Below are 26,828 nucleotides of genomic sequence, written 5' to 3' on the forward strand. Positions count from 1 at the left end.
AGTACTGAATGACTAAGTTGTTTTTTGTTGTTGCTAAATCTTCCATTATAGAATCAGGAGAGAAGACTTTAATTCTGAAGGTATTGGTTCTAGAATATAGAATTTACATTCAGTGATGACAAAAGGCTTAATATCTTTGCTTTTAATTTGTTGATATGTTGTTTCAATAGCACTTTAAAGTTAATAAAATGTTAAAATTATCTTTCACAGAAGATGTTGGCATCTTTTTTTAAAAAGCTAAAAATATGGACTCTTATCATCCTTTCCAATTCTATTAATTTACAGTCCCTTGAATACAACATATTTTTTTTGCACTTAACATTTTTAAGAAAGACATTGGATGAAATATAATGGCAATTTTCTTGGGGTATAATAGTTATTATTTATTAAAATCTGTTTTGGGGGGAGATTGAAATTTCTTTCCACCAATTGACACATTTAAGGACAAATGGTTGAAAAGAAAGAGACTTTAAACAATAGGCGTATGTTCATGATTTGGTTTGTTCTCATTGTTTGCAGGGGTATAAAATTAAAATAAAGTTAAAAGTTAAACAGCGATTACTACAATTCTATTTGTCCTTGAGTATACATATTTAACCAAGATTTGCGTTCAGACTTTTCTTCTGATTTTGGAAAGTAAAAAAACTTCATTATCCAAAGAAATTTATGAAAGTGAGACAGGGTTAGAAGAATAAAACTATAAAAAGACATTAAAAAATGAGTAAAACAAGGGGCGCCTTGGTGACTCAGTTGGTTAAGCTTCCAACTTTGGCTCTAGTCATGATCTTGCAGTTCGTGAGTTTGAGCCCCACATAGGGCTCTCTGCTGTCAGCACAGAGCCTGCTTTGGATCCTCTGCCGCCCCCCCCCCCCCCCCGCCTCTCTCCTTCCTTGTGTGCTTTCTCTCTCAAAAATAAATACACATTAAAAAAAAGGAGTAAAACAAGAAAAATGAAAGAAGATTTTAGGAATAAGAAAAGGAAATGAGAGAAAAATAATATAAAGTAGGATACAGAGAATAAGAACTCTAAACCCTAAACATAAATCATTTTTGTTTAAGACAGAAAAAACCTGGGATGCCTGAGTGGCTCATTTGGTTAAGTGTCCGACTTCAGCTCAGGTCATGATCTCACAGTTCATGAGTTCAAGCCTTGCGCCCGGCTGTGTGCTGGTAGCTCAGAGCCTGGAGCTTGCTTCAGATTCTGTGTCTCCCCCTCTCTCTGCCCCTCCCCTGCTCACACAGTCTCTCACTCTCAAAAATAAATGAACATTAAAAAAATTAAATAAATAAATACACAAATAAATAAAACAGAAGGAAATCCCTATTCTATATGATTATTACAAAGCTTTTTTTTTTTTTATCTTAATGAAAGAAGATGTTAGTGTATTTTTGTTTGTTTGTTTTGAGTTTTTATTTAAATTCCATTCCGTTAACATATAGTGCAATATTGAGTTTCAGGAGTATTACAAAGCTTTTTCATATGCCACATGTATAAATCAGGTGGTTAATCCCAGTGTTTTTGCCATCAGAAACAAAAATCCACGTAAATGGAAGGGGGATGATGCTATTCCACTGTGGTCATTTCAGCAAGGACAAGTGGTCCTACCAGGCACTAAAGCCTATAAAAGACTTTCAGACCCTAGTCCATGGTTGACATTCAGCTTCAGGGGTAAATGTTAGTAAACTGTCCCCAACCTGTCTGAATTCAGCCTCACTTTATACTTTGAGAGCAAAAGCTGAAGCAGTTAGGAGCCATTACAGTCTCTCTGTCAGAAGTCCACCTATCTGTAGGGGGTTCCCTGGCCTTTTTGAGAAATCTGTCACTCTGTGTATGGAGAGTCTGAACAGAGAACAGACCACTTTTCATCTTGAATTGGTTTGAAAGTGTATACCTAGTGATAGAAAATTGAATAAGACAACTTGTTTTCTGCTAAGTTCACATGAAAAGGATGTATCACCTATGCCATTGGAGAAATAATGCACAGCCTGTAGAACAAGTGAAATCCAGAAAATTGAATATATAACTGAAGGACATATGGCATCTGTGTGAGACTAGAAATGGAGAGGCGCTGATTCATAATGACACTCAGATGATAACTCAGTTTAGGTTCTACCATTTGGTCCAACTGCTAACCTGTACATAAATGAAAATATACTTGTATTTCTTCTCTTTTTTTTTTTTTTTTTTTACTTTTAAAAAATGCTTATTTATTTATTTTGAGAGATCTAGAGAGAGCGTGAGCAGAAGAGGAGCAGAGAGGGAGGAGAGAGAGAATTCTAAACAGGATCCACATTGTCAGCACAGAACCCGACATGGGGCTCGAACTCATGAACCGTGAAGTCATGACCTGAGCGGAAATCGAGTCGGAAGCTCAACGGACTGAGCTACCCAAGCATCCCACTTGTATTTCTATTTTTAACTGTAAATATTTTTAGCTTCAAAAATATTCTGAATACAAATAATTATTTCATAAGTATTAAAAAAAGGAAAGTTTTGACATCTTAAATATTCAAATATGAGAGCCAAACACACAGTTTCTTAGGTTAATATCAAAGTATTATTTTTAATTTTAGCTCATTTTAAATATTTCTTCATAGATAAAATATTAACTGCCTCAATGCCTTTGAACTTTCTATTTTTTCTGCCTGGAACATATATATCCCCAAGGTAGTTTTTAGGCTTACTACACCATTTCATTCAACCTGATAATCTTCCTCAGACAGCCTATCTTAAATAATTTTCTGCCACCATTCTCCATTTATTCTATATCTTTATCCTGCTTTTCTTTAATGGCAACTGCCCATCTATTATATGTAGTTTGGGGTTTTCTTTATTTGTTTTTTGTTTTGTTTTGTTTTTAGTTTTATAATCTTTTTTGCCCTTCTCTCTCCTGACAATATATTGTTTTTATATTCCACCAAAAGAAGACCCAATAGGTATTCAAGAAACGTTTGGCACATAATAGGTGTTCAGTAAACATTTGCTCGATGAATGAGTTTTAACAATTAACTGTGATAATTTTCTGAATCCTTGCAGAGGTCAAACAACCCGTCCATTTCCCAAGTCCAGGGCCCATGTTTTAATTTCAGACTTTTACCAGATGGTGATGCTCTGGCTCACTTTGCTTGCTTAGATTTTACAAGCCACGGGAAGTTTAAAACTCTTCTAACTATCTTTCTGGATAATTAGGAAAGAGACATAGGTAAAACACAAACAATACATTTACATATTATATGGGTAATTTTATTCTGGGGGAGAACAAATTCTCTATTTATACTTTACTGTTTAAATGTAATCTTCGACACTCTACTTACAGGATTTGGTGATTGTATTTTCTCTACTGTTCAAATGAATGCTCTGTTAACAGGTTAAGCCAACTGAGCATCCATTTGAACCAAAAGAAAGCAGCTTTCTACATTCCTAATGATTTTTATATCAACTGTATTATTTCAGTTTCACTGTTCTTACTATTGTTATCAACACTTCCATTTTTTTTGTTGTAGTAAAACACAATAAAATGTTCAGTAATTTTGCAAAAACCGACATACTGAAATTAAACTGTTGATTGGAAAGCAGCCCCATTAGTCATGATATGTGAATTGTGCTTATAGTTAACATGGTCAAATACTAAGGTAGAGAGTCCACAAATTTAAATAGCCACTATATAAAGGATATTTAGTAATCTTGCACAAATCTGTCATATCAAGTCATTCTTAGGCAAATTATAATAAACCACAATCATATTTTGATAAGAACATGAGCCTTGGAATAAATGTAAAACTAAAAATATGCTGAAGACTGACTTTTTATCTTCCAAATATGACCTTGTTATACTTCCGATTTCTTAAAATTAATCATTCTCCTAAAAATCCAACCTCTCCTCCCTCTGAGACTGTGATTCAAATAACCCCCTGCAGCCACTAATAGCTTTAACAATATATGGCTTTAGGCATAAGTACTTTTGTTAGTGGGAGGTCTCTTGAAAAGCCCCTGAACCCGCCATGTACTGCCCTTGGGCAAAAAATCTTTAATTAGCTGCTTATCCCATCACCTTTATCTGCTGGTTTGTTTTTTTTTTTTTTTTTTTTTTTTTCCCCCTGAAGACATTTAGAAACCCAGAAAAAAACTACTTTTACTTGTATTAGCTCCATGGCAACACCTGTTTATATTGTCTTTTCTTGGAGCAGGAGAGAAATTGATGAGGAAATAAATACAGGATCTGAAACCACAGTCACTGATTCATTTATTCATCCATCCATTCATCCCTGAAGCAGTTATTCAAAATAGTAATAAATAGTAATTAGCATTTTAAGAAGCACTATAAAGCATTTTTAAATATTTATTCATTCATGTATTTATTTATTTACTTATTGAGCTAGAGTGCAGGGAAGGGGCAGAGAGAAAGAGGGAGAAAGAATCACAGAGCCCTGTGTGGGGCTCAACTCACAAACCAAGAGATTATTTATGACTTGAGCCAAAATCAAGTGTTGGACAGACAACCTGACTGAGCCACCCAGGAGCCCCTAAGCATCTTCTTTTTTAATTTTGTAATGCTGATAGCAACACCAGGAGGTAGATAAGATTAGTATTTATCTTTTATAGAGAGTTAAACCTCTATGGTTTAGACATGAAACCAGGATAAGGATAAAAGCAGAACCTAGGATGCTTGTCTGAAGCCTGTTTTAATCCATGTTATATTGTATAATACTAATCCGTAGTATTACGGAAATGTATAAATTTATAGTATATCTTTTTTTTTCCAATATATGAAGTTTATTGTCAAATTGGTTTCCATACAACACCCAGTGCTCATCCCAAAAGGTGCCCTCCTCAATGCCCATCACCCACCCTCCCCTCCCTCCCACCCCCCATCAACCCTCAGTTTGTTCTCAGTTTTTAAGAGTCTTTTATGCTCTGGCTCTCTTCCACTCTAACCTCTTTTTTCTTTTTTTTCCTTCCCCTCCCCCATGGGTTTCTGTTAAGTTTCTCAGGATCCACATAAGAGTGAAAACATATGGTATCTGTCTTTCTCTGTATGGCTTATTTCACTTAGCATCACACTCTCCAGTTCCATCCAAGTTGCTACAAAGGGCCATATTTCGTTCTTTCTCATTGCCACGTAGTACTCCATTGTGTATCTTTTTAAAATAGAAAACAAATGTTAGGTTAAGTAATATATGTGGTAATTGAAACTTAATAAAATATGTAGTAAAATATGTAGTAATGCATATCTGGGGATATTTTCATAGTATTTTTTATATTATTATATGAAAATTTATATTGCTATATGTGACTTATTTAGCGAAATACTGAGAGAAAGGAATAATGGAGGAATGGCAAAGAGGGACCTGTAACCGCAGTATATACACTGATATACAACCAGTCAATCAACAGTTTATTCAAGGAGCATGTAGTCAGTGCTTACTAATTGTCAGTCTCTATTCTCACTTTGAATAAGAAGATGAGAGTGGAGTTTACATTTTAGTGGAGGGTGCTAGAGCAACACATCAGTGAATGTGTTCTCTTCTTTCAGACAGCGCTAAGTACCGTGGGGAAAAGTAAAGAAAGGGCTGGAGGTCAGAAAAACATCCAGGGCATGCTGCTGTCTTATATCCAAATGAGATGAATGGAGTGGGGTTATACAAGTCTGGGTGGTAAACAACTATATAGACTGTGAGGCAGGAACAGATCTTGACGTGTTCAAGCCACAGTGAGAATCCCAGGTGCCTGGACCAGCGTGAATGATGGCCAGCATGACGGAAGAAGAGTCTTGTGGAGGCAAAGCAGAGGCCAAGTCATACAGAGCCTCAAAGACTGTGGGGAGTTTGACATTTCTCAAAGCAGAGAGGGAATTCACTGAGCTAGGGAATGAGGTGGTCTTAGTTTCTAAAAAATCACTGCGGCTAAGTAAAGAGGGGTGGATGCCAGAGTCCAGCTCCAGCAGGTCCCGGGGGTCCCGAAGGATGAATGGCGTCAGCGAAAGAGTGAAAATAAAGCAAAACAAAAATAAAAATAAAAACAGAAAACTGAAATAAAAAACTAAAATAAAAATGGACACAGGCAACAGCAGTGTGTTGAACTGGCCGATTTATTGTAGCAAACGTGGCATTATATATGCTAGTGATTTCCTTGTAGCATACATCGTTTATGTTTTTCTAACATTATCTAATTTTGAAAATGTTCTTATGTATAAACGACCTTTAAGAAATAACATGGTGGTTTTCCCCTAACTTTCCCGCATACCCTTTGATTATAGATTAATTTCTTACATTATTCCATTATGCATCTGCGTTTATCTATAATCTGCAAAGCATTTACTTTGCTGTTCTCGTGAAAGGCCTTCCATTTCTCAACACCTCAAGTGGAACAGTTACAGGGACATGACCTCCTAACCACATGAGGCCAAAAGAACAATGTGTTTGCCTCAGTCCGAGGTGCCAGAAAGGGGCTGAAAAGGCCTTAGAAACCCATGCCTCATACATTCTCAGAGAGACAACGCACCTAGGAGCCAATGAACCATTCTGTAGCTTAACCAACTAGGTTCAGTCATCATCTGGAATGCCTCCGGAGGGCCAGGTGGGCCTAGGGGTTGAAGTCACCTGTGCCCAGAGATACACTCCTTAGCTGCTGGAGTGGGGCTTTCAAATCCATATGTCTCTCCTATACAGGCCCTCTTTGCTGGCAAAGGTATGAGGCTATCCTTCCTGTAAGTAGAGGAGTCTCCTTAGGGGATGGCAAGGGCTAAATGTAAGACCGCACAATTCCTTGCGGAACCTTATTTTCTTCCCTAATGGTTCTTTTCCCAGGGGGCCTGCCGAGGGCAATTCCCCAACAGACAATACCCCGGGTACTTCTAAGGCCAAATTACCTAAAAGCAGGAGTACAAGAAGCTTCACTGTCTATGGGCCGCCCTGCAGTCACCAGTCCGTCCACAGCCCGGGCCCTGCCACTCAGGCTGGGTAGCTCGGGCTTCCAGCAGGTGGGCTAGAAGAAAAAAGACTGAATAGAAGGCTAGTGTAATAGTGGATAGGAAAAGTAATGGTAATTTCAATAGGAAGGTCATGGTCCGTGATGAGAACTGGTAAGCCTCATGGTACATTTTTTAAATGGAGCTGAGAAAGTTTACCGATAGATCGGATGTAGATGTAATTGTGAACTTGAATATAAGAAAGAGAAATTAAGATGAATGAGTCCTACAGTTTAGCCCAAACTAGGTGAATGGTAGTGACATTTACTGAGGTGGAGAATGGCATAGACGGAGGAAATTTTAAAAAGTATTGTTTTAGACATATTGGTTTAAAATTTTTTTTTTAATATTTATTTGTTTTTTGAGAGACAGAGAGACAGAGCATGAGTGGGAGAGGGGCAGAGAGACACAGAATCTGAAGCAGGCTCCAGGCTCTGAGCTGTCAACACAGAGCCTGATGCAGGGCTCAAACTCATGAATGGTGAGATCATGACCTGAGCCAAAGTCAGATGCTTCACCATCTGAGCCACCCAGGTGCCCCTAGACATATTAGTTTTGAGATGCTTATTAGGCATATTATTTCAGGATTCTGAGCAAAAGTCAGAATTAGAGATAAACATTTTGTAGTCATACTGTATCAATGACATGGAAACAGATGCCCTTATAGAGGGGTGATGGTTAGAGAGAAAAGAGAAGATGGCATGGGTCACAGAATGTTACAACATTTAAAGGATCAGAGAAAGAGCGTGAGATACTAAGAGGAAAGAAAAGAAAAAAGAAAAGAAAAGAAAAGAAAAGAAAAGAAAAGAAAGAGAGAGAGAGAGAGAAAGAAAGAAAGAAAGAAAGAGAGAGAGAGAGAGAGAGAAAGAAAGAAAGAAAGAAAGAAAAGAGAAGAGAAAGTAAAGGAAGGCAGCTATGCTCACCACTATACCACCAACACTCGGAGAGAAAGAAGAAGGAAGGAAGGAAGGAAGGAAGGAAGGAAGGAAGGAAGGAAGGGAGGGAGGAAGGAAGGAAGATTATGACTATAACCAGTGGCATAGAAAAAAGCAAGACAGTGTGGTGTCCGGATGGCTAAGCAAAGAAAGGCTCAAAGTGGACAAAGTGATTAACAAGAGGAGATAATTATTCATAGGTTGAGTAAAATGCAAATTAAGAATTGAATATCACATTGCAACAAGACTATTATGGTGACTTTGACATAGTCATTCCAATAGAGTAAAGACAAAACCCTGATGAAATGAATGGAGGACAGACTGGAAAGTAAGGAAAAGAGGACTTATCACTATAGCAGCAGAGAAGGAAACCTCAGAATGCAAAGGGTAGATGAGTTAGAATCTTGGCACCACAGGGAGCAGAGTATCAGACGAAAAGTTGATTGCTTCATCTTTGCAGTCTTCAGTCTATTAGAAGAGACTAACGTATAAAAAGAATATGAAAACATAATATGAGCTATCTGTGATAAAACTGCATAGGAAGGAACTTGGTGCTATAGAAAACTATGGGACACTTAACAGATAAGGGAGTCAGCAAAGAGGTCAGGAGGTACTATCAGCATTGAATGACCATGGATGGTAGTGTTAGCTATGGGGGAGAAGGGAGAAGGATGTAGCAACTCACAGCGTTAAGAGAGTATATCAGTTTAGTAGCCTGAACTGGGAAGAGGGTTTGGGATGGTGAAATATTGGGAAATCATGGGTACATACAAGCCTGGAGATATAGTTAGAGATTAAAAAATTAACTGTATTTATCTGTGGAATGAAGGCAATGGGGAGATTTTTGAAGGACTTTCATCAGTGAAATAACATGAGCAAATTTTAATTTTAAAAAGGTCATTTTAGCAATAATATGGAGACAAAGTACATGGATAATACACCCATATCAATGGAGGTCCATTGATATGATTAATGTAGCAACTAGAAAAACATGTGAGTGAGGTAGGACAGTGACAATGGAGAGGAAGGGCATCTACATTTGCTTTCAACTCAGAATCAGCACTTCATCAATCACTTATTTATAATCTTTTTGGGGTGAAGTTCTATTCTAGAATTCTTCTTCCACTCCTGGCACATTAATTTTCAAGTTATCTAAAACTGTTGATTTTCTTTTTAAAGGAGCTAAATTTTTTTCTGACCAACTTAACCTGAATTAATATTTAACCCATTAACACAAATTTATAGGAAAATACAACAAAATTACTTTCTTTAAAGATACATGTTTACACTATTAAAAATGTTTGTAGCTCCTTTGAGCAATTGCCCTTGGTTTTTGCATTAAGCTTTTGCATTAAGAAGTGGCAGAAAACTTATTAACTTAAAAAATATTGGGGCGCCTGGGTGGCGCAGTCGGTTAAGCGTCCGGCTTCACCAGGACACCATCTCGAGGTCCGTGAGTTCGAGCCCCGCGTCGGGCTCTGGGCTGATGGCTCAGAGCCTGGAGCCTGTTTCCGATTCTGTGTCTCCCTCTCTCTCTGCCCCTCCCCCGTTCATGCTCTGTCTCTCTCTGTCCCAAAAATAAAAATAAAAACGTTGAAAAAAAAAATATTATGAAACACATATCCTGATATCTTACAACTATAAGCAGACTACAACAAATACCCGAGGACCATAGTGCCAGTGGTATCTGAAATAACAATAGTTGTAGAAGGAAATAGTAAAATGACATACAATTTATTGACCTCTCGCTGTGTTCCAAGCAATGTGGTAGCTTCTTTGTATACATTATCCTATCTGTATATTTTTCACAAAAGCTCTTTTTAAACCATTGCATTATTTCAATGCAATGAAATAATTGTCATTGATGCAATGAAATAATCTGTCATTTCACAGACAAGGTTTCTGAGTTTCAGAGAGTTTAAGGAACATGTCCAGCATTACACATATTTAAAATTGTAAGTTAGGTCATGCCCAAAACCAAGCTGCCAGTACTAGGGGTATGAGAATTTTCCTTTAAGGTTAGTACTTTTAAAAAGCGGTAGAGGCCTTTATTGACTTCAGAACAGACCTACGTACTTATTCATTTTTGTAGTGCTGTACTAGCAATTACCAGACTGGCACCATACCAAGTCTCTTTCTTCTACTCAAGAGCATGGACTCTGGAGCCAAACTACCAGTGTTCAAACCTCACCTTCTCCTCTTACCAGCTCTGTGATCTTGGACAAGTTATTTAATCACTAGTGACTCTATTTCCTGTAAAATGAGGAGAATATTTATTTACATCTCAGTGGATTGTTGACAGGCTTTAATGAGTTAAAATCTGTAAATTGCTTTAGGAGAGTCCCTGGCAAACAATAGGCTCTATACAAATGTTATTAGCATACCATTGTGATCATCATCCGCATTTCTCCTGAAAAGTACTATTACTCCTCAAAGGATGCATGAAGACAAAAGTAACAAATACAAAATAATTCTTCAACAAATTCTGTTATCTACATTTTAATTTTAATGCAAATGTGCCAACGTACATTTTAGTAATATACTAAAAATGATATGCTGTCATTGAGTTTATTGTAATATGATTTTAGATTAATGCCATTAAAAGGTTATCCATTCATGTTGTCTAAGCATTTTTAAAAGTTTTTAGGAAGGAAGACTTAATTTTTATTGTTCTTATGAGTTTTAAGAAATAATAAGATTTGGCTGTGTTTGCAATTGTAGTATCTGTCTAAGATGTTATCTCTGACCTTTTCTCTTATTTTAATCCTCTGCATTAGAATTAACTCGCTCACTTGAATTGTTTTACTTTTAGTGCCCTGTGGTGGAGTTTTAACAAAGCGCAAAGGGACTATTTTGTCTCCTGGTTACCCTGAGCCTTATGACAACAACCTGAATTGTGTGTGGAAGATCACAGTGCCAGAGGGAGCTGGCATTCAAGTAAGGAAATTTAAATTTTTCTCCTTTTCCCTGTATATTTGAAGTTAATCCTTTTAGAGATGAGGGGGATGAAGGTTATTTCTAAAGATTTAGCCACTCCTTTTCCTTGGCATGGTTGAATGTAGCAGAAAGGTACTTATTGTTTTCACCTGCAGGTAACAGAAAATCAATTCAAGAAGGCCTAAGCAATAAGAAAAATGTTTGTTCTGGATGTCATGGAATCTAGCGGTAGAGGTTGTTTATTTGGGAGGTTCAGTTGCGTCATTACTGACCTAGGTTTTTCCCTCTCTCTGCTCTGTCATCATAGCATGTTGGCTTAGTTCCTAGGCTTCTTTTCTCATGAACTTGAGATGGCTACCAAAGCTCTAACAGCAATGGCAATAGCCAAAATGGAACGTTTCAATCTATCTATCTTTACAATGGCTGAAAAACGTTCAGAAATCCTTCCAGTAGACTTTCTGTCCTGTACTATTGACCAAAACTGCAAGACTATCCATCCCTATGCTATACACTGACCAAAAGCAAAAGATGTATTGTCATTTGGCTCTAAAAAATCAACATTAGGTACCTAGGTTAAGCATGGGGCTCAGCTTCCTCTGAAGTTTATAGTCTTCATTTAATTGAACAAAACCAGTTTTCTTGTTAGCAAGAAAAGGGATGCTAGTCTATAGACAAGCAACACAATCTACCATATTATCTCAACCATAACCACTTTTCGGGAGGAGAAATTTGACCAGTTACTCTATATTACAAGGAGATTGTTTTTGCATAAATTGGTGATATTTGGCTACTCCATGGAAGGTAATTATTCTTCACAAAATATTACATAATCTATATTTCATAAAAATAACTTGATTACTTCTCCAATTGGGTCATAAGGTGTTCCTTTGGAAACTTGAGAAATATATCAGTTATGGGAAAGTAGACAAGAAACCCTCCATTAAAACTGAAAATAGATAAAAGTATAATTTTTAGTTAAAAAAATCACTTTTTGAGTTTGTAATTTTGCAGAAAATTACTCCTAATACCTGGTAGGTCAGTTAGCCAATGAGAAAACATGAAATATACATTTTCAGTGTTTTAAAGGCATTAAAAATGGAAAAACCAAGAGATCTATGCTTATATTCTGGCTAGCTGTAATATCATTTTATGGCCAACTTGTAAAATTCAGAGAAAACCAATCAATCCTATCTTATCACTGGTAGAATTAACAAGGATTTTATTTTAGTATTTTTAAAAATTTTTTGATGTTCACTTAATTTTGAGAGAGCTAGAGAGACAGAGTGTGAGCGGGGGAGGGGCAGAGAGAGGGAGACACAGAATCCAAAGCAGGCTCCAGGCTCTGAGCTGTCAGCACAGAGACTGACGTGGGGCTCAAACTCACGAACAACAAGGTTGTGACCTGAGCCAAAGTCAGATGCTTAACAGACTGAACCTCTCAGGTGCCCTGAATTAACAAGGATTTTAGAATTGCCCCTGTTGCAAGTTGTATAGAAAATCTGAAAATGAGATGATGCCTTTAGAGCCTTCATAGAACATTTGTCATATAGTTGTCAGTTTATCAAGGTTATCCTACAGCATCCACATATTGATGTCAGCTTGTCTATTTCTATCTCATCTTACAATAATAAAAACCCCAGCCTTTCCTGTTTAGTTCTCATCCTTTGTTTTTGAGCCCTGCAGTGTGGCTTCAGCATCCAGTGCTCTGAGCGACTCATAGCAATCACTGAGGACTCTATATCATTAAATCCATTGTGTTGCCCATCCTGCTTATTCTGACAGCAACATCCTAATTCTGCCCATTCTCCTCTCACTCTTAAAACATGTTTTTCCTTCTTGGTTTTCATGGCACCAATACTCTCTTAGACTTTGTTTTGTTTTCTTTTTTATATCCATGGCTCATGCTTCTACATCTAGGAATACAGTCTCCTCTTCCTACTCAGCCCATCAGATACAGTGTTTGAGAGATGCTGTGGTTTTGTTTATCTCATGTTACACCATGCTCTCTGCCATCTTGTCTACTTCCGTGTCTTTGGCTGCCATTCTGTGCCAGTTGTGCCCAGGACCTGCATCTTAATAGATCATCAGAAAGCATTTTTTAAAATGAAGAACTGAGGGGGACCTAGGTGGCTCAGTCGGTTAAGTGTCCGACTCTTCGTTTTGTCTCAGATCGTGATCTCACAGTTTGTGAGACTGAGTCCCATGTTGGGCTCTGCACTGACAGTACAGAGCCTGCTTGGAGTTCTCTCTCTCCCTGTCTCTCTGCCCCTCCCCCATTTGTGTGTGCACATGTTCTCTCTCTGTCTCAAAATAAATAAATAAACTTAAAAAAATAAAAGAACTGAATAAATGATAGTTTTCAAGTGTAAATATCTAACCCAGTGCTTTCACCTAAGCTGCATGTCATTTATTCAACTACCTGCTGGGCATTTCAACTAAACTTCTTACTGGAATTTCAAATCCATCCTGTTCAAAACTGACTTCGTGATTTTTTCTCATCATTATGGGTATCCTTCAGTGTTCTCTGGCTCAGAATGAGCCCCTCATCCATTCGGTTGCACAAGCCAGAAATCTTGATAATTTTCCCCCTTACCTACTCTACACAATGAAATCTGTGGGATCTGTCTTTCACAAATCTTTCAAATAAGTCTATTTCTCTCCATCCATATTGTTACCCTATGGTTAGGTTGTCATCATCCCTTTCCCAGGGTCTTACTCTCCTCTAATCTGTTCTTCAGAGGGCAAAGACAGTAACCTAAAAATAAAAACCCTGATACTATCACTTTCCTGCTTCAACCGTTCCCTGTATTCTTAACTCCTTGATACAGCTGATTATACCTTTTGTGCTTTGTCCTCCTTTGTCACCACTTACATTCACACTAGTTTAGTTCTTTATAAAAGCCTGGCTCTCGCTTCCTTTTGGGCCTTTGTGCATGCTGTTCCCTTTGCAGGTGACACTCTCCTTGATCCCCCTTTATTTGGCTTATTCTTAGTCATCATTTCTGTCTCAACTTAAAACCAGTTCCTGTGGAAGGCTTTCCGTGAACTTGAGGAAAGTGTAAGTCCCATGCTGCACGTTCTCATAGGTCTCTGTAATTTCCTTATTATAACATCTGTCACATTTTACTGTTACCACTTAGTTAATTACCCATAAGATCTTGAGGGCACTAACTAAATCTGTTCTGGCAACTAGCCAGTGTCTGCCAGTATATTCTCAGTAAATATTTTTAGGGTGAACTAATGAATCCCTCCACAAGCAGGGTTTTGGATATTTTAAGGAGTTAGGACAGCATGATGAACTAAGAGGACATTTGCAGAAAACGTGCGTTGTATATCACTTGTCCGAACCAAACACTTCAAAACCAGACACCATCAATGACACTATAAACTCTTTCACTGAGGAAGTGTTTTATTTAATGGTTACACCTTAGAAAACAAAATTTGAATTAAACAGAGCATGTATCAAACTTACAGAATGTGAGGCATACTGGATTTTTAATCTTAAATACTCTAAAGGACTAACCAAAACTTTTTTTTCTAATTGATCTCTATATGTATGATAATTTTAGACATACCACTAAATCATAGACCATTATATAGCATATGCACACACATGTGTAATGTGTGATTTATACTTGAAATTTTACTACTTTACCTAAAAGCTACCTGGCTGGTGTGCCAGGTTTAAAGCAATGCCTATTTTATTTTATTCAGTTAGGAAAAATATGTGTGTGAATAAAGAATTAGATGAATGTATAATAAATCATATATGAGATGAAATGTGATAACCACTGATGGAAAGAAAAGAAGAAACATTCAGAATGCTGGAAAAGTTGTAAATAATATAGAATGAGCAATCTTTAGAAAGAGCCTCAACAAATAGACTAATTTGTTATATTAATTTTACATGAGATGTTTGTGGGGAGTTGTGTATTCATTTATTTGCCTGTCTATTCTAGCAAAGCATATTGATGGAGAATTCCAAAGGGGCTATCATAACAGAGTTATTAAGCAAAAGAGCAATCTTTATGTGATAGACCTTGGGAAACTTATGTTTGTTACTTAACTGTGTCAACGTGTAGAATGATCATCATGATTAAATATAACCTAACAAGCAAATTAAAATGAAATTTGAATGTCTGTATGAGGAATATCTGGTTTTAGTGATTGGAAATTCATTACCCCATGAAGCTACCCTGTTGCCATGATGGACAGCTCCATTTTTAATGCAAAATTCTTCTAAACAGGGAATCAGTAGCTGCTGCTTTTTAAATCGTTTATTTGACTCTCGTTTGGCCTTTTGTCACTGTGGGTCCTCAGTCATTTCCTTGAGCCACCTACACCTTCTGTGTTTATTGTACCAAATTATATTCACAATTTGACCAGACTCCTAGTGGCAAATTGTGTTAGTTTTCTATGGCTGTTGCAGATTACCATGCACTTGAGAGCTTAAAATAGCAGAGGTTGATTCTCTCACAGTACTGGAGGCTGGAAGTCCCAAAGCATTTTTACTGAGCTGAAACTCAGGTGCTAACAGGGTTGTGCTGGACCCTCCATTCTCCCTTCTGCCCAGGCTCTAGCCTTTCCTTGCCTCTTCTAACTTCTGCTGGCTGCCAGGCGTTCCTACGTGTCTGACTATATCACTCTATTTTCTACGTGCATGGTCACATTGCCTTCTCTTCTGTATGTGTCAAATCTCCTTTGACGTCTTTCTTATAAGAACACTTATGACTGTTCTTAGGGCCCATCTGAATAATCCACGATAATCTCCCTATTTCTAGATGTTTAAGTTAATCACATCTGAAAAAAAATTTTTTTTCCATGTAAGGCAATATTTACAGGCTCCAGGGATGAGGACCTGATATCTTTGGAAGCCACTATAGTTAGTCTGTTATACATATGTATGTAGAATTAAATTTTTTTCTTCTCATTAAGGGAATAGGTTTTCCTAGAGACGTCTTCATTTTTGTTTCTATCACCCCTTTGATCTCAATAACTCAGGGAAAGAAGATAAATCATTAAGTCTCCCCTCTCCCTTTCTTTCCTTATTCAGATTACACAAAATCTGTAGCAAAAATCTGTTGCAAAATAATCTGTTGCAGAATCTGTAGTGACACAGGTGACATTTTAGTTCCTCTTTCTACTATTCATTCCTGCCCCCAATCTACTTTAGTCTTTTACTGCTTCTCACACAGACTACTGCAATAGACATTGAAATTGTCTTGTATGTATATACACACACACACACACACACACACATATATACACACACACATATATATATAAACACACACACACACACACACACACACACATATATATATATATATATACATACACACATACATGTTTTTAATTTATTTTTTTAATTTACATCCAAGTTAGTTACCATACTGTGCATCAACGATTTCAGGAAGAGATTCCTTAATATCCCTTACCCATTTAGCCCATCCCCCTCCCACCACCCCTCCAGTAACCCTCTGTTCTCCATATTTAAGAGTCTCTTATGTTTTGTCCCCCTCCCTGTTTTTATACTATTTTTGCTTCCCTTCCCTTATGAAATTGTCTTTTTACTTGTATTTTCTTCATCCAATGCAGTACTGTAGTTAAAGCAGTCCTGGTTATTCTCCTTCTAACCCTTTGGTGGACTACACCTCAATTGCATAGTTATTATGCTGGTCTTGGGTCTTTATAGTCTCTTGACAAATCCATATCAGCTAAATTCAATCCTTTATTCACACTGGACACTATCATGAACTAAAATTAATTTAATTTTTACAACAATTATGTGAATTAGATGCCTTTATTACAATGATGTGTATAAGAAATTGAAGGCACAGATTGTCAACTCTTCTAGGGTTACCTGCCAGAGAATAGAGGGAGCCAGAAAGCTGCACATCCAGGCGTCCTCACTCTGCTGTCTCTTGGATTTATCCACTAAGCTCTCTCTATCTAACTTTGCTCTACTTTTGCTAACTTTGCATGCATATTTCCTCTTATGTAAATACCTTCTACTGTGGCTAAATTGGATTACTGATGGTTCACTACATCTACCTCATGGCTTGCCTCCTCTACATTTTTATAACTCAATAGTTTCTTTCAGTGAAAAACCTCTCAATACATTTAACTTATCTCAAATGTCAACTCCTGTGTGAATCCTTACTTTTTTTTCTTTTTTTTTTTTTTTGCAAATGTGATCTTTTCTTCCCCTGAATTGTAAGAAGGGAAAAATCAGACATGAAGAGAGAATTGATTATTGTTTAGGGAAATGATGGTAATATCACAATCATTCAGCTTTAATTCCATTCTGCTTCCTGTTCTGGAACGCTGCCATCGGGCCTAATGCCTGTCACACAGGCAGGGTATCCGTTGCCATGTGGCACTCACCCCTGGAAAAGAGGCACCAGCATTCACTTGAATGGAAGAATGATGATGGTTTATTCTGTGGATAAGAAATTTTTAAGGAATGCAATTGTTATACTTATTTAGTGAATGAGTGCAGTACTTACACTGATGACAGACTTTAGCTAAATAAAATACATTTATTTTAATAAGGTTCGCCCTTCCCTTCCTCTAAAACTATAACATATACACTTCACAGACAGAAAAATGATCACCCCCACGGTTGGGGGTGGGTCCTGTGGGTTCTTGCAAAAGCTCACGCTGTGCGAGGCGAAGTGCAGCAAAGTAACACATGACTCTTTCTTTAAATAACATTTAACAGACATGAGAGGATTGTGCTCCACCATTTCCCTTATCAACTTTAGGGACTTTCACAGTAAGTTATTTATTATGACTCCATTCATCAAATTATTCTTTAAGAGATATACCCAAATCAGTTATAAAGTATAATTTTGGCCATCCATATTAAGACCTGTTAAAAATGAGCATAGGGGATAATATTTTTTTTAAATTAAAGAAAGGGAATTGAGCAAAGGTTAGGCAAATAAAGGTAAATAAAATGTATCCAGCATAAACCTAGTTTTTAAGAAAAGTATAAGCTTTTCCCTGTATGCTGGTGGACCACAAATATGGTGATTTCCTGATAGCTAAAGAAAATGTGAAAACTCAATCACTGGCAAGAATCTAACACTCCATGGGCACCGGGGTGGCTCAGTCAGTTGAGCGTCTGACTTCGGCTCAGGTCATGATCTCATGGTTCATGGGTTTGAGCCCCATGTCAGGCTCTGTGCTGACAGCTCTGAGCCTGGAGCCTGCTTTGGATTCTGTGTCTCCCTCTCTCTGCCCCTCCCTTACTCATTCTTTCTCTTTCTGTATCTCTCAAAAATAAATAAACATTAAAAAAAATTTTTTAAAAGAATCTAACACTCTGAAACATACAAGATGACTAATTGGAACACATATTGGGATTCCTGACACTAAGATATTAACTTAACCCAAAGCCTTTAATAAAGAAAACGCTCTGAGATGGTGACAGACTTTATCCATGTTCTACCCATAGTGAACACTGCGAGGTGTTTCGACGCTCTTCTTACCCAAGTCAGCTCATGTAGGCCAACGCCACAGTAGCAAAGATCAGTTCTGGTAAAGTCCTTCTATGAAGGGTCACGAGGATATGGTCCTGGCTTGGAGTTCTCTCTTCTAATGCGGAGTGGAGGACTGTGGTATTTTTATCTTGTTAGAAATACGTGTTCTTATCAGTAATTATTATTTCACAGGTACAGGTTATCAGCTTTGCTACAGAACATAATTGGGATTCTCTGGACTTTTATGATGGTGGAGACAACAATGCTCCACGACTTGGAAGTTATTCAGGTAAATAAAAGAGCTGAGCTTAATTGAAATACAGATGTAATTAGGAATGTAGAAATCTCTCTCTCTTTTTAAAAGACTTTCTAGAACTCTGACTTGGCAGTTTTAATTTCCTTTTTATAAACTATACACAGCAAACTAAATTACAAGGTTAGATGTTTCAAAGGCATTAAAGGTAATGACATTGAAATTGCTGTTTAAAATCTTACTATATTCTAACTATATTTGTGTAATTATTTATTGATGCTTTTATAGTAATGATAATATTTTCAGCTGAGCTGTGGTTCAGGTATGTGTACCCTTTCTCCTTAAATCGTTAAAATTAGACAGTGCTTGGTAATTATGATATATCTACTCAATAGAGTGTTCTGGGGCCATTAAAATAATTTTAGAGACTGTGTAAAAACATGGTATGTTACAAGGTACTGTTGAGTGAGAATAAAGAGAATATAAAATTATTTCTATGAAATGAATAAAGTTGTATAACATAATATATACCCAGGTACCAAGACCAGAAGGTTTTTAAACTTGTTAAGGTTTTTAAAGGTAATTTATGCAATAATCTAACAGCTTTTTCAGCCTGTGAAAAGTGAAATCAAGTTTTACTTTAATTTTAACTATACTTTTTACTTTAATTATACTTTTTAACTATAGAAATAGGAACATAGCTAAACTATCAACTTCTACATTTCAGATATACTTAAGTCGGTTTGAATAGTTGTAGGTTTTTCACAGATTTTTAACTAGGGCATAATCGGTTTTTCAGCATCGCCACTGAGGAGAGGAAAGAAGAAATACCTGGAATAGGAGTGATTTGGGTTAGTCATAACAAGTATTTTAGGGGCTCCTGGGTGGCTCAGTCAGTCGAGCATCCAACTCTTGATTTTGGCTCAGGTCATGGTCCCAGGCTTGTGGGATCAAGCCCCATGTCGAGCTCCATCCATGCTGTGTGGAGCCTGCTTAAGATTCTCTTTCTCCCTCTGCCCTTGTTCCCCTGCCCTCTCTCTCTTTCTCACTCTCAAATTAAAAAAAAATGTATTCTATGTATAGATAAGGTGGAAATGTTGGAAGAAATCTTATAACATTTTGAGTATACATTTGTTTATATTTGATTAAGGGTAATACTTTCTTAATAATAAATACAACAATGAAGATAATACCAGTGATAAATAACAGCTCTTGATTACCAAGTGCTAGCCCTGTGTGAGGCTTGTCATACGTTTCCTCATTTGTTCCTTCTAGTAGTTCTGGTCGTAATTGACACTTAGATTAAGTTGCCTGAGGTTGTACAGCTGATGTTAGAATGAGACCGGGGCCCAGCTGGTGTGACTCCAGAGCTGAAGTTCTTGATCGCTGAGATCCTCTAAGGCACTAAAGGCAGGTCGAGTGAAAGTTTCTGTTTACCTCCATCTTCAGTGATTCAGTAAGGGTTCCATAGACAGATAAGAGACTGGAGAAGGCGGAAAAAGCAACTATATGTTCTGTAATGAATTCGTGCTGATATTTTCTTTTATAGAAAGATCAGTGAGTGGTTCAGGTCCACAGAGTTGTACAAAATAAATGTAAAATAACTAGTTACTTACAGAAAAAAATGTTGCCACACTATCAACTAATATGCTTGTTGGACATTATCTTAAAACATAGATTTGACACTTATTTTTATGCTTGCTATTTGAAACTGCTTGACTTGTAATCTTAAGGATCTTGAGGTATTACTCAATGCAGAGTCAAGAAGTAATTGGTTCAAACAGATATTTTATGTTTTCAGCTCAGTAATTGAATAAAGTCAAGTTGATTTCCTTCAGAATTTCAGAAATACACCATTATAATGTATTTGCTAGGAGACTAAGGCTATAATGTATTTGCTAGTACTAAGGCTAACACTAGTTTATAATTGGGATTTTTCAAACGCTACCTACCAGCGTTGCTGTCAGAGTATAAGAAACATCAAGGTACTTGACCTGGCAGAGAACATACACATATTAATAAAGAAAGAAAATAAATGAAATACATGCTATATATATATATATATATAATATTACATATATATTATATATATGTATATATAATACATATATATATATAATAAAAAGGGCAATAAATAACAATAAACATATCCTCTGAACCCATACATAATCTTAAGATACTATACCATAAAAATCACTACAAACTTTAAAATTAAGGTTATTATTAGCTCATGCATAAAATATTGAAATCCACATGAAATTCCAAACATTTATTTCAAGTGACCTGTAAAATCTACTGCTTTGACTGTCACCCGCTCTTTGTTCCTGCCTATTTTTAGGGACCCATCCATAGTGATCCCAAAGTCTTTCTCCTTAGAGACAGTCACAAACAATAAAATAAAAGAGAAATGTGGGAGACATATCTTTATTTAAAAATTCCTAAAAAACACTTGACCAATATGTAATTTCAGTGGTATTCTATTGGCTGATTAGTAGTCAACTTACTTAGTTTTGCTATAATATTTATTATATGATCATTGACCTGCCTTTTCAATTATCATTTCAGGAACAACAATACCCCATCTTTTGAATAGTACGTCTAATAATCTATACCTAAATTTCCAATCAGACATCAGTGTTTCTGCTGCAGGATTTCACCTTGAATACACAGGTAAATATAATATCATGTGCTATTCAAGAAATTTAAGAACAAGTTTATATCATTTTTTTAAATATTCTTTGAATATAGAAACTAAATGGACTTCATCAAAAGAGAACATTATCTTGTATTTTTAAGTTTTTGATGGGCTCTTTCAATTCATTTACAAGACTGTGTCTATAAAATTTTAATTTTTTCATCAGAATTTACAAATGTACAAATGTTTTCTTCCTTATTGTAATTGTAAGTACACTTAGCATGAGATACACCCTCATTTTTTTTTTAAATACACAATACAGAAGTGTTAACTATAAGCATGATAACATATAGCAGATCTCTAGAACTTACTCATCTTACATAACTCAATTTTATACCCATTGTGAACAGCAACTTCCCATTTCCCCTCCTCCACGCCCTGGAAATCTCCACTCTGCTTTCTGTTTCTGTGAGTTTGACTATTTTAGGTACTGTCCTGTAGTATTTGTCCTTTTTTGTCTGGCTTATTTCATTTAGCATAATGTTTACTAGGTTCATTCATGTTGTTGCATTTGGCAGGATTTCCTTCTCTTTTGTAAGACTGAATGATATTACACATTATATGTACATACTATCTTTTCTTTATTCACTTATCTCTTAAGGGGCATCTAGGTTGTTTCCATATTTTGGCTATTATGAGTAATGCTGCAATAAACATAGGAGTGCAAATCTCTCTTTGAGATTCTTACTTCAAATATTCTGTAAATATACTCAGAAGGGATTTCTAGAGCATGTGGTAGATCTACTTCTAATTTTTTTTTTTAATGTTTATTTATGTTTGAAAGAGAGAGAGAGGGAGGGAGGGAGACAGGATCCAAAATGGGCTATGCAGACAGCAGAAAGCCCGACCTGGGGCTTGAAATCATGAACTGTGAGATCACTACCTGAGCTGAAGTCAGATGCTTTACTGACAAAGCCACCCAGGCACCCCTACATCTAATTTTTTTGAGCAACTTTCATACTATTTTCCATAGTGGTTCCATCAATTTACATTCCCACCAACATTGTATAAAGGTTCCAGTTTTTCCATATTCTCACTAACAGTTTTTTTTAAACAAATAAGAACATTTATAGTTATCAAAAGGAGCACATATCATAACAAAAACTCTAGTTTTGATTATTTATGCACCACATAACATAGCATAAATATTCTTAAAGCAGATAGTCAAGATATATGAGGAGAAATAAATAAAAATGCATTATGAAATTTGCCAAAATTGATCCCAGTACAAAAATTCTAAGTAGAGCAGTAATCATAGGAACAATATAGGAAATAGTTGTTTAAAAAACTGTCCCCCCCCATCCCCATGCCCCAAAATACCAGGTCCAAGTGGCTTCACATAGAAATATTGCCAACCTTTAAGGACCAGATAATCCCAATGCTACTTTAATTATTCTATTTCCTGGGGTGTATAACAGGTTCCCATAATATTCTCAATAGAAAACTATAAAGCCTACTCTTTTATAAATATGATGCAGAAATTTTATCTTTTTAGTTCATTGAAATGTAATTTGTGTAGCTTTTAAATTGATATATGTATCTATTACAAAATAGTCACACAATAGACATAGTTAACATCTCCATAGTTCACATAATTGCCTTCTCTTTTTTTTTCTTAGTTCTTTGTGTGTGTGTGTGTGTGTGTGTGTGTGTGTGTGCATGTGTGTGTGAGTATGAGAATACTTAAAATCTAGTCTCTTCCCAACTTTCAAGTATATAATACAATATTGATAACTACTGCCACCATGTTGTATATTGGACTCCCAGAATTTATTTTATAACTAGAAGTTTGTATTCTCACTTACGTCACCCTATTTTTTCCACCTTCCAGCCCCTGGCAACCACCATTCTTCTCATTGTTTCTAAGATGCAAGATGAATGAATCTTTCTTGGATTCCACATACAAATGAGATCGATTTGTTTTCTCTCTGAGTATTTCATTTAGCATAATGCCATGCATGATGTTACAAATGGCAGGATTTCCTAGTTTTTTTGTGACTGAATAATATTTAATTTTATACATATGCCACACTTCTTTATTCATTCATTCATAGATGGAGCTTAGGTTGTTTCCATGTCTTGGCTATTGTGAATTAGGCTGTAGTGAACACGGGAGTACAGATATCTCTTCCAGATCCTTATTTTATCTCCTCTGGATGTATGCTTAAAGATGGGATTGCTCGATTATGTGCCATTTATTATTATTATTTTCTTAAGGAACCTCCAGGCTCTTGTCCATACTGGCTGTACCAAATTTTATTCTTACCACCATTCAAAAGGGCTTCCCTTTCACCACATCCTCAGTAATACTTGTTATCTTGTTTTGTTGGTGATCTTCATTCTAACAGGTGTAAGGTGACATCTTAACTGTGCTTTCGATTTGCGTTTCCCTTGTGGTTAGTGATAAGGATCCTTTTATGTGCCTATTAGCCATTTGTTTATCTTCTTTAGAAAAATATCTGTTCAGATCCTCTGCCAATTTTTTTAATCAGGTTGCTTTTAATAAGTTTTTTGTTTATTCTTGTTGTTGTTTTGACTTGCTATTGAGTTATATGAATTTTTTTTATATATTTTGGATATTAACCCCTTATCAGATACATGGTTTGTAAATATATCCCCCCCCATTTTGTAGGTTGCATTTTCATTTTATTGATTGCTTCATTTGCTGTGCAGAAGTTTTTGTTTTTTTATTTGATGTAGACTTATTTTATTTACTTTCATTGATTGCTTATACTCCTGGTGTTATATCCAAAAAAATTAATGCCAATACCAAGGTCAAGGAGCTTTTTTTTGTATGTTTTCTTCTAGGAATTTTACAGTATTAGGTTTTATGTTTAAGTCTGTAATCCATTTCCAATTAATTTTTATGAGTAGTGTGAGAGATACAATTTCATTCTTCTGCATGTGATTAAACAGTTTCCCCAGCACCATTTATGGGGAAAATACTATACTTTCCCTGTGAGTATTTTTGGCTCCTTTGTCAAATGTTAATTGGCTGTATATGTGAGGGTTTATTTCTGGACTCTCAGTTCTGTTACACTGATGTATGTGTCCATTTTTATGGCCATACTGTTTGATTACTATAGCTTTGTAATAGTTTGAAATCATAAAGCCTCCAGCTTTTTCTCGGGATTGCTTTGGGTACTCAGGGTCTTTTGTGGTTCCATGAATTTCTGTCTCTGTGAAATCATGCTGTTGAAATTTTGACATGGATTGCATTGGCTGTATAGGTGGCTTAAAAGTGGTTAAATTTGTTCCCAAATTTTATCGTTGTTACTGTGTATGCTATTGTAAATGAGATTGTTTTATTTTTCAGATATTCTGTTTTCAGTATATAATAACACAACTAATTTCTGAATGCTGATTTTGTATCCTGTAATTTTATTGAATTTGTGATTAGTAGTAACAGATTTTGGTGGAGTCTCTAGGATTTTGTTTACATAAAAATCACATCATTTACTGACAGAAACCATTTTACTTTCCTTTATGGTTTGGATGTCTTTAATTTATTTTTCTTGGATAATTACTCTGGTTAGAACTTCCAGTATTATGTTGAATAAGAGTCATGAAAATGGGCAACTTTAGTCTTCTCTATATAGAGGAAAAGGCTTCAACTTTTCACCACTGTGTTTGACATTAGCTGTGGACTTTTCATGTATGGCCTTCATTAAGTTCAGGTTCATTACTTCTATACCCATTTTTTCAAGAGTTTTTATCATGAAATGATGTTTTATTTTGTCAAATGCTTTATCTGTGTCTACTGATATTGTCACATGATTTTTATCTTTCATTCTATTAGTGTGATGTATCACATTTTTTGATCAGCGTATGTTGAACCATCTTTGCATTCCACACATAAATCCCACTTGATGGTGGTGTATGGTGCTTTTGATGTGCTGTTGAGTTCAATTTGTTAGTATTTTGGTAAAAAAAAATTACATCTATATTCATCATGGACACTGACCTGTCATTTTTCTTTTCTTGTGGTGTCCTTGTCTGGCTTTGGTATCAGGCTAATTCAGATCTCATAAAATGAGATTTGGAATATTCTTTCCTCTTCAGTTTATCAGAAGATTTTGAAAAGGATTGGCACTTAATACCTTTTTAAATGTTTGGTAAAATTCACCTATGAAGCTATTCAGTCCAGGACTTTTCTTTATTAGAAAGTGTTTGATTACTAACTCAATCTCTTACTCATTCTTGGTCTGCTCAGATTTTCTATTTCTTCATGTTTTAGTTGGTAGGTCATATGTTTCTAAGAATTTGTCCATTTCTTATAGATTATCCAATTTTTTGGTGTGTAATTGTCATGGCAGTCTCTTGTGATCCTTTTTATTTCTGTGATATCAGTGTAATGTCTCTTCTTTCATTTCTGGTTTTGTTTATTTAAGCCTTCTCTCTCTCTCTCTCTCTCTCTCTCTCTCTCTCTCTCTCTTTCTTTTAGTTAATGATTCTAATGTTATGTCAATTTTGGGTATCTTTTTAAAAATCAGCTCTTAGTTTCTTTGTCTTTCTGTTGTTTTTCTTTTCTCTATTTCATTTATTTGTACTCTAATCTTTGCTACTTCCTTTATTCTGCTAATTTTGGTTTTAGTGTATTCTTTTTCTAGTTACTTAGGATATAAAGTTAGCTAATTTATTTGAGATCTTTCTTTTTTTTAAATGCAGACAGATGTTTATTGCTATAAACTTCCTGTCACAACTGCTTTTGCTATATCCCATAAGTTTTTGTATGTTGTGTTTCTCTTTTTGTTTGTTCAAGATATATATTTTTTTTAATTTCCCTTTTGATTTATTCTTTGAATCACTATCTGTTTATGAATGTACTACTTGATTTCCACATATTTGTGGATTTTCCAGTTTTCCTACTTTTATTGATTTCTAGTTTCATGCCATTGTAGTTGGAAAAGAGTTTTGATATGATTTCACTCTTAACTTTGCTAAGATCATGTAATACATGATCTATCCTGGATAATGTTCTGTATGTACTCAAGAAAAACCATGTATTTTGCTGCTCTGGAAGGAATGTTCTGTATATGTTTATTAGGTTTATTTGGTATAAAGAATAGTTCAAGTCCAATATTTTCTATATGCTTTTCAATATAGATGATCTGTGTATTTTTGAAAGTGAAGTACTGATGTCCCCTACTATTATTGTGTTGTCTATTTTTTTCCTTCAGATCTGTTAATATTTCCTTATTATATTTGGATGCTCTGATGTTAGTGGCATATATATTTATGATTATTATATCCCTGTGATTAAACGATCTAATTATTATGCAATGGCTTTATCTCTTGTTACATCTTTTAAGTTAAAGTTTATATTGTTAAATATAAGCATAGCCACCACTCCTCTCTTTTGGTTTCCACTTTCATGGAGTATCTTTTATTATCCCTTAACTTTGAGCATATGTGTATCCTTGAAGCCAAAATGAGTCTCTAGTAGGCAGCATATAGTTGTTTGGTGTTGAATCCATTCAGCTACTCTATGTTTTTTGCTTGGATAATTTCATCAATTTACATGTAGAGCAATTATTTATAAGTAAGAACTTA

The 26,828-nt window shown here is 35.8% G+C and overlaps 1 protein-coding gene across 6 annotated transcripts in view; it reads left to right on the plus strand.

Moving 5' to 3' along the window:
* The window catches only part of CSMD3 (CUB and Sushi multiple domains 3), a 1,257,965-nt gene that overhangs the window by 1,073,773 nt on the left and 157,364 nt on the right, over positions 1 to 26,828 (plus strand). For all 6 annotated transcript variants that reach the window (XM_086695899.1, XM_086695901.1, XM_086695900.1 and 3 more), the window contains 3 exons: positions 10,716 to 10,840; positions 18,520 to 18,616; positions 21,146 to 21,250. In XM_086695899.1, coding sequence (XP_086552025.1) covers positions 10,716 to 10,840; positions 18,520 to 18,616; positions 21,146 to 21,250 — 327 coding nt within the window. The remainder of the gene's footprint in view (positions 1 to 10,715; positions 10,841 to 18,519; positions 18,617 to 21,145; positions 21,251 to 26,828) is intronic.

The sequence above is a fragment of the Puma concolor genome, chromosome F2 (genome assembly GCF_028749965.1).
Source record: "Puma concolor isolate L17-30 chromosome F2, mPumCon1.1.hap2, whole genome shotgun sequence".
Classification (NCBI taxonomy): domain Eukaryota; kingdom Metazoa; phylum Chordata; class Mammalia; order Carnivora; family Felidae; genus Puma; species Puma concolor.